The sequence below is a fragment of the Prenolepis imparis genome, unplaced genomic scaffold (assembly GCF_030444845.1).
Source record: "Prenolepis imparis isolate NDT839.2.m4 unplaced genomic scaffold, iyPreImpa1.0 SCAF_25, whole genome shotgun sequence".
Taxonomy (NCBI): domain Eukaryota; kingdom Metazoa; phylum Arthropoda; class Insecta; order Hymenoptera; family Formicidae; genus Prenolepis; species Prenolepis imparis.
Window position 1 is genome coordinate 388040 of NW_028141183.1, and position 8181 is coordinate 396220.

The window sequence follows — 8181 nt, forward strand, 5'->3', positions numbered from 1 at the left end:
TTGATGCCACCGAACGGTAATAATATCTGCGAGATCAGACAAAGCGGGTAAAAGGAATAACGGTCGTGAATCAATCCGAAATCGACACTCGAGACAAAGAAAATAAATCCAGCAAATGTAAGCCTTGTTTACTTGCTCGCTATCTAAACCAGCGAGCATCAACACGCGTTCGACCGCGCGTGCTTTATCACGGTCGTGCGTGATTCGCCAAAATTACGACAGAGCTAATCGGTCGAAGCGATTGCCGACGATACGGTAGATCCGCTTAAATTCTCAGCAGAAACGTTTGTACGCCTTACCGTCGCTTGCGGATAACGCCCGATTACGAATCTCTAACTAACGAAGTCGCACGCTTTACAATCGCGCGCCAAATGAATCGATAAAGATTGCTCTACGTCTCGCGCACCACGCGGGATTTAATTATATTAAAGAATTGTGTTTTTTTGTTCAGTTGTCAATTTTAAGAAATATACTTTTGTGATTAGAAACTGTTGCCACAGCGATATGCATTGCCCCCGATTCTCGCTCTCTCATTCTCACGCTCTCTCACTCTCACGCCCTTTCACTCTCTCGCTCTCTCGCTCTCTCGCTCTCTTGCTCTCTGTAAAGCGGGATCGCGAACTGAACATTCTGATCCTTCGAGCCGGATCGCGTAGCCGGTGCAACCTACGTGCAGTGTGAGTGAGACATCCAATCAGTGACTCTCAACCGAATCTCGGCACCAAGCAAGGATGAGCATGGAAATGGAAGCTCTGATCCGCCGACAGACAGAGCTACAGATTAGCATCTCGAGGGTGGTGGAGAATTTGAAGAAGACGGGCGTCGCAAACATTACTGCTGAAGCCATTGATACCCGACTCCAGCGACTGGAAAGCTGCTGGGAAAAATATGAGAAGCAGCACGAAGATCTGTGTGCAACCTTTTGGGAGGAGGTGCAACCGCACGACTACTGGAAGAGTAACGTCGCGGCAGCGGTGGAAGAAACATACATGATGAGGAAGACGCAGCTCTTGACCATGAGGGCCGCCTTGACGCCGCGACAGGATCTCGAGGAGTCTACAGCTACAGCCGACATAAGCACACCATGGCGACAGACATTGAAAAAATGTACAGGCAGGTCCTCGTGCATCCAGGGGATCGCGACTTGCAGCGGATCGTATGGAGGAGCAACAAGACACAGGCAATAACGGACTACCAGCTAAACACAGTGACGTATGGATTGGCGTGCGCCCCCTTCCTCGCCATTCGCACCCTGCGACAATTGCCAGACGACGAAGAAGCACGTTACTCGTTGGGAGCCGCCGTCCTGCGTCGCGATGTTTACGTCGACGATATTCTCATGGGCGCTCCGACAATTCAGGAAGCGCTCGACATGCAGCACGAACTGGTCCAGCTCTGCAAGGCAGGTGGCTTCCCCCTGAAGAAGTGGACCGCGAGCGACCCTGAACTACTCAGGGACATTCCCGCCGAAGATCGGACACACGTCGACCTCCGAGCTTGGGAGGCGCACGAGAGCCACGCAATGCTCGGCCTGCGGTGGCACCCAGACGTCGATTGCTTCTCCTACGCGATCCGCCCGACCGGGGAGCGACCCACTACAAAGCGAACGGCTTTATCGCTCACCGCGCAGTTATTTGACCCGCTTGGCTGGCTGGCTCCCGCGCCAAGATTTTTATCCAATTAGTGTGGCTTCAGGGACTGGATTGGGACACTCCCCTGGCGGAAAACGACATCTCACTCTGGGCGACTCTGAAGGAGGACCTACCGTGCCTCGAGAACGTGCGAGTACCACGCTGGCTTCCTCACAACGTCGGCGACCACATCGAGCTCCACGGATTTGCAGATGCGTCAGAGAGAGCCTACGCCGCCGTCCTGTATCTGCGAGCGGTGGATCACTACGGAACTGCCAGGATATCGCTGCTGACGGCCAAGACCAAAGTCGCGCCAGTCAAGCAAGTGTGCCTGCCGTGGTTGGAGCTATGCGCGGCGTCGCTACTCGCCGCCCTCGTTTCCCATGCACGTAAGGTCGTTGAACTGTCGGACGCCTCCTTGCACCTCTGGTCAGACTCCACCGTGACCCTCGCTTGGATACAAGGACACCCGTCACGCTGGAAGACCTACGTGGCGAACCGCGTGTCGGAAATCCAGCGGACGGTACCCGAAGCACATTGGCATCACACACCAGGATGCGACAACCCGGCGGACTGTGCTTCACGGGGATTGTCGCCCCGTGACCTGGTGACGCACGACCTATGGTGGAAGGGACCTACCTGGTTGAGCACAACGTTGGGTTCTTGGGAGGCCGGCCCCGCACTAAACGTGACGAACGACCTGCCGGAACAGCGCACGAGCGTCCACACAGCCGTTAAACAAAGCTCTGCCGAGCAGTCCATGTTGACAAGATACTCATCGCTGCACCGGCTCTTGCGCGTCACAGCATGGTGCCGCCGCTGGCTGCGACCGCAACGAACGAACGCCGCCTATCTGTCCGTGACTGAGCTGGAGACATCAGAGGCGACATGGATCCGTGTCACCCAAGCGTGGGGATTCCGTGATGAAATTGCCGCAATCTCTAGTGAACGGCCCCTACATCGAACGAGCTCGATCCTGAAGCTGATGCCCTTCATGGATGACAAGGGAATACTGAGGGTTGGCGGGAGACTGAAACATGCTCTGCTTCCATATGACGAGAAACACCCCGTCATTTTGCCTGGAGCATCCCACCTCTCCAAGCTGTACATCGAGGCATGCCATAAGAAGACGCTACACGGAGGCGTGCAGCAAACACTCGGACTACTGCGACAGCGACTGTGGATCCCCCGAGGAAGATCCGAGGTCAAAGGCGTCATCCACCAATGCCTGCCCTACCTGCGATGGCGGGCGGCAGCCGTGCAGCAGAAGATAGGCAACCTCCCGCGCCCGCGGGAGATTACCCCATCAAGGACGTTCCTGCATACCGGCGTTGACTACGCCGGACCAATCTCGTTGAGGACCACCAAGAGCCGAGGACATCGGAGTTACAAGGCGTTCATCGCGGTGTTCGTTTGCCTCAGCACCAAGGCCGTTCATTTAGACGCCGTGTCTGACTACAGCACCGACGCCTTCCTCGCGGCTCTGCGGCGATTCGACTCCCGGAGAGGACTGTGTGAGGTGATGTATAGCGATTGCGGAACGAATTTTTCAGGTGCGGACAGGCAACTTAGGGCGCCCTTCGCCGCAAGCAGCAAAGAAGGACGTCAAATCGCCGATCAGCTCGGATCAGATCGCATCCAATAGAAATTTAACCCACCAGCACAACCTCACTTCGGCGGGTTATGGGAGGCAGCCGTCAAATCGCTCAAGCGACACCATCGACGCGTGCTAGGCGACACTTGACGTTTGAGGAGATGTCTATGCTCCTAGCGCAAATTGAGGCGTGCCTCAATTCAAGGCCGCTTGAAGCACTCTCCGAGGACCCCGACGACACCGCGGCCCTGACACCAGGACACTTTCTAATAGGGACGGCACTCAACGCCGTGCCTGAGCCCTCGCTACTCGACACGGCAGAAAATCGACTGACGCTGGCAGTTGATTCAACGCATAAAACAGAGTTTTTGGGAAAGGTGGTCCCAGGAGTATCTGCACACGCTCAATCATCGACCGAAATGGTGGAAGAGCGACTCCACCATCAAGGTCGGCCGATTGTGCCTCCTGCGCGACGAGGCGACACCACCGACGAAATGGCCCCTTGCAAGAATCACTGACGTCCACCCCGGCGAGGACGGCCTCGTGCGCGTAGTCTCCGTGCGAACCGCGACCTCGAGATACAAGAGACCAGTGAACCGCCTGGTTTTACTCCCATCGCGTGACCACGAAAACAACGCCGCGAGTACATAGATTGGCTGAGCGGAGTTCGTCCCGCGCGAAGTCGCCGGCCGACCGATAGGTCATTCGGGAAGCTTGGTTGCAGCGAACGCGAAGAATCGGCCGTGATTGCGCGTTGCCGAACCTTGCGTTCGAGAAAGCAGGGGAGGGGCCAGGAGTAGTCGAGAAACTAATGACATTCGACGAGCGCAAATTATTGTACGTCTTGTGATTAATAATAAACGACTATTTCATTCGATCAAATCGATGAAGGCGGGCGGGATGTTCGAACGAGCGCGAATACACTCTAATTAATTTGATGCCACCGAACGGTAATAATATCTGCGAGATCAGACAAAGCGGGCAAAAGGAATAACGGTCGTGAATCAATCCGAAATCGACACTCGAGACAAAGAAAATAAATCCAGCAAATGTAAGCCTTGTTTACTTGCTCGCTATCTAAATCAGCGAGCATCAACACGCGTTCGACCGCGCGTGCTTTGTCACGGTCGTGCGTGATTCGCCAAAATTACGACAGAGCTAATCGGTCGAAGCGATTGCCGACGACACGGCAGATCCGCTTAGATTCTCAGCAGAAACGTTTGTACGCCTTACCATCGCTTGCGAATAACGCCCGATTACGAATCTCTAACTAACGAAGTCGCACGCTTCACAATCGCGCGCCAAATGAATCGATAAAGATTGCTCTACGTCTCGCGCACCACGCGGGATTTAATTATATTAAAGAATTGTGTTTTTTTTGTTCAGTTGTCAAGTTTAAGAAATATACTTTTGTGATTAGAAATTGCTGCCACAGTGCATTGCCCCTGACTCTCGCTCTCTCACTCTCACGCTCTCTCATTCTCACGCTCTCTCACTCTCACGCCCTTTCACTCTCTCGCTCTCTGTAAAGCGGGATCGCGAACTGAACATAAATCCTTCCTTTAAAATTAGTATATGTTTTGATTCGTTCGGTAAGAATCATGAGTCATTATAATATTATTTATAAGTGTATGTGTGAAAATGCGGCAGGTTCTCTCCCGATTGAGAGACGGCGCGCGGACAGGTTAATGAATAAACTCGGCACGGTGGTTTAAACGACACAGAATTTATTTATGACAATGTCAATAACGAAATATACAGATGGGTAACAATCCACGTGAACACGATATTTGCGAGAATGTTCCTTGCGAACAAATGCAAGCGAAAAATGCCGCACAGAAAATAGCACGACACCTTGAGTCAATTAATTTATCACCGTAAGTCGCGGAGCGCAGCGGCTTACTCCGAATGATTAGATCTCGTGAATGGTCAGACTCGATCGATGGTCGATTCGATCCTTTCTGCCGGCGATTCGCCGAAGATGGCCGCAGGTCTTTGCACTTGTTAACCGGCACCGATTATAATGACTGAGTCTCACTCGTTACTGATTTGTCTCGATTCACAATAACGAGAAAACAATTGCTCATCACATTTAGCGGAGCACGACACTATTTACGGAGATTTGACTGAATTGCGACTTTGCGGTTTTGCGAGAGCTCACACGTGTTATACTTGCTGCGGTACAAATCGTTTTAACGTTGCGACGCACGTCACGGAGAAGAAGGCGGAAGTCCTCGCTCGCGAATTCTTATCGGCCAATGATTGATGGCCAGCGCGATCAATCGACCGTGAGATTGGCTAATCGGCAGGATCATGCGCGAAAACACTAAGCTTACGACACCCGGCGCGGGGCGGATCGCTCGCGGTTCGACATACCGCTCAAGGGTGGTGCCAGGATTATCAAATTGATCTTGGATCCGCGACAATTATACAGCGGCGCGCTCACGCATAAATCACGTGATTGACAGGCGCCCTTTCATGTCTTTAGTACAATACGGAACAGTGTATATTAATAAACCTCGTCATAGTTTTCGTTAGAGGCAACAAAATATTGAATAAAAATATGCGAATAAATTTTGTGTTAAATTGAAAGAAAACGCTACAAAAATAACGATAGAAGTTAAAAAAAGTATTTGGCAATCATGTTTTATCATATGCTTATTCAATGATAACAAATGATTTTGGAAGATCGCGAAACGGTTAAAGATAAATTGCACGCTAATAAAAACCTAAGTACGTGATAAAGCAAGATCACCAAATATATGAAATCTGATGATATAAAAATAATCTCAATGTCTGACTCGCGTATATAAATGCTTTGCTTTACAGATATGACAATATGCCACGCAGGATTGCTGTGCAACCAGAAGAGAGCATCCCAGTTGTCAAAAAATTTATGCAACACTTTCAAATTGAACCCTTACCACTCCCCCCTCCCAGCCTGGTCAGCGAAAGTATGGAGGAAAATATCTGTTGCGTTAGGCAGAAAATGGAGTTCCGCAACTTGTTACAAATGTGCGCAGCGATCGGAACTCCATCCTCAGTATAGCCAGACGGGAAATGGGTGTGTTCATCGAACTTCTGCACACAGGACGTGAAAACGTTTGCCACGCGACAAGAGGCGATAGCCAATCAACGTACCGCTTTTTAACGATTAGTAAGAGCTGTAAGTTTATTACCGCCTCACTTCTTGCCGCGCGGCAAGCGTTTCCGCATCCTGTATGCAGAAGCCCATACTGTCAAAATTAGACCAGAATAATAATTCAAACATAGAAAGATCTATATGAGATTTGGAAAGTTTGATAGCGACGAGTCATACTCTGAATTGAGTAATAATGAAAATCGTTTGTTGGATATGTTTGATTTAAGCCTAACTGAGCAAATATGGGTTCGCTGCCCCCTAAAGGCAGCGAACGCCATAATGAGGACGGCCCAAATAAGGGTTGGCTGGGCCATCGCGCGCGCAGAGCTCCTGGAGTCGCGCCCCCTCCAGTGTTATAAATGCTTGGAGGGAGGGCACGTGCGCGCGCGATGCCCCAACAACACGGACCGCAGCGATAGATGCTACCGCTGCGGTCAAGAGGGACACACGGCCGGACGCTGCACGGCTGAGGTCAAATGCCCGGTGTGCAGCGACAGAAAGCTGCCCGCGAACCATCGCACGGGCAGCAAGTCGTGCACACCGGTGCATAAGGGCAAACGAGGGGTCCCGCTCAACAAGGCGACGGCGGGCTCCTCTGCCCCAGTAGTTGCCGCTCCCCCAGCGACGAGTAAAAAGAAGGACGCGGGGGAGACGGCAAGAAAGGAGGAAGTTGCGCTCCCGGAGACACCTCTCTCCAAACCGGCTCCCAGCCAAGAGGACCCCATGGAGAGGAGAACTCAGAGGATGCGCAGCAAGAGAGAGGAAGAGGAAAAGCTTTCTGAAGGCGGCGCTAAGAAGCAACGACTTCGGGAGGACATAAAAGACGGAGATTCCGCCGCAATGGAGATAACGGTGGGAACGGAAGCCAAGGAGCCGGCCCAGGATGGCCTGTAAAGTGTTACAGGCCAACCTGAATCACGCGAGGGACGCCCAGGACCTCTTCGTCCACAACTTGGCGGAGAGGGACTGTGGTCTGGGGATCGTGGCAGAGCCGTACCGGGTACCCGAACGGAATTGGGTACAAAATATGGACGGCTTAGCCGCGAGGAACGCGTCAACATCTCCCCCGCTGGAATTTTTGCAAGCGGGGGAGGGATACGTAATGGTTCAGTGGGAGCCCATCGTAGTTGTGGGCGTGTACCTCTCGCCAAGTCTCGACAAGAGAACGTACTGCGAGAGGTTACGCGCCCTTGAGAGGCAAATTATTGGTCGCCATTCCGGCCCCATCATAATAGCGGGGCACTTCAACGCTAAGTCTAGCGTTTGGGGTTCCCCGCGAAACGATTGGCGGGGTGGCGAGCTTTTGGAGTGGGCGACGCAATGTGGACTCGCTCCCTGCAACAAGGGGAGCGAGAACACTTGTGTGAGAATGCGGGGCGGGTCCATAGTGGACCTCATATGGGCGACCCGCCCCGCACAGAGGTTGATTCGCGGGTGGAGGGTGGCAACGGAGGCGGAAACTATCAGACCATAGGTATATAGAGTTCTCCGTTGCCGCCTTCCCCCGCGAAGTGTTGAAGCGCCGCCGGCTCCGGGAGAGTGCCTCTCATAGATGGGCCCTAAGGAAACTGGACCAGGACGCGTTCCTGTCCATGATTGAGGCCGTGCTCATGGCAGACGGAGATGAAGCCAAAGGGGACCTGGACGAACACCGGACATGGCTGCTGAAGACCATGGAGAAAGCGTGTAACGTAGCCATGGCCAAGGTCAAGGCCAGGTCCCCTAGAAAGGCATATTGGTGGTCGGAGGAAATCGCCGAACTCCGGCGAGCCTCCGACCACGCAAGAAGGACCGTGAGATGACGGAAATGGTTC

General features: G+C 52.8%; 2 protein-coding genes across 2 annotated transcripts; both read left to right on the forward strand.

Annotated features, from left to right (window-relative positions):
• Positions 1–731: 731 nt before the first annotated feature.
• On the forward strand, positions 732–3276 carry LOC145946879 (uncharacterized). Its single transcript, XM_083056631.1, has 3 exons — positions 732–1107; positions 1209–1549; positions 1696–3276. Exons 1-3 carry the CDS (start codon positions 732–734, stop codon positions 3274–3276), a joined length of 2298 nt encoding a protein of 765 aa, XP_082912757.1.
• Positions 3277–7250: 3974 nt separating this feature from the next.
• On the forward strand, positions 7251–7841 carry LOC145946880 (uncharacterized). Its single transcript, XM_083056632.1, has one exon. The coding sequence runs from the start codon at positions 7251–7253 to the stop codon at positions 7839–7841; it is 591 nt and encodes a 196-aa protein (XP_082912758.1).
• The last annotated feature ends 340 nt before the right edge of the window (positions 7842–8181 follow it).

Coding starts and splice junctions, on each gene's coding strand:
- LOC145946879 (XM_083056631.1), top strand. CDS start 732: ATGAGCATGGAAATGGAAGCTCTGATCCGCCGACAGACAGAGCTACAG. Junction 1,108..1,208: donor GCGACAGACATTGAAAAAAT/GTACAGGCAGGT, acceptor AGCTAAACACAG/TGACGTATGGATTGGCGTGC. Junction 1,550..1,695: donor GCCTGCGGTGGCACCCAGAC/GTCGATTGCTTC, acceptor GTGTGGCTTCAG/GGACTGGATTGGGACACTCC.
- LOC145946880 (XM_083056632.1), top strand. CDS start 7,251: ATGGCCTGTAAAGTGTTACAGGCCAACCTGAATCACGCGAGGGACGCC.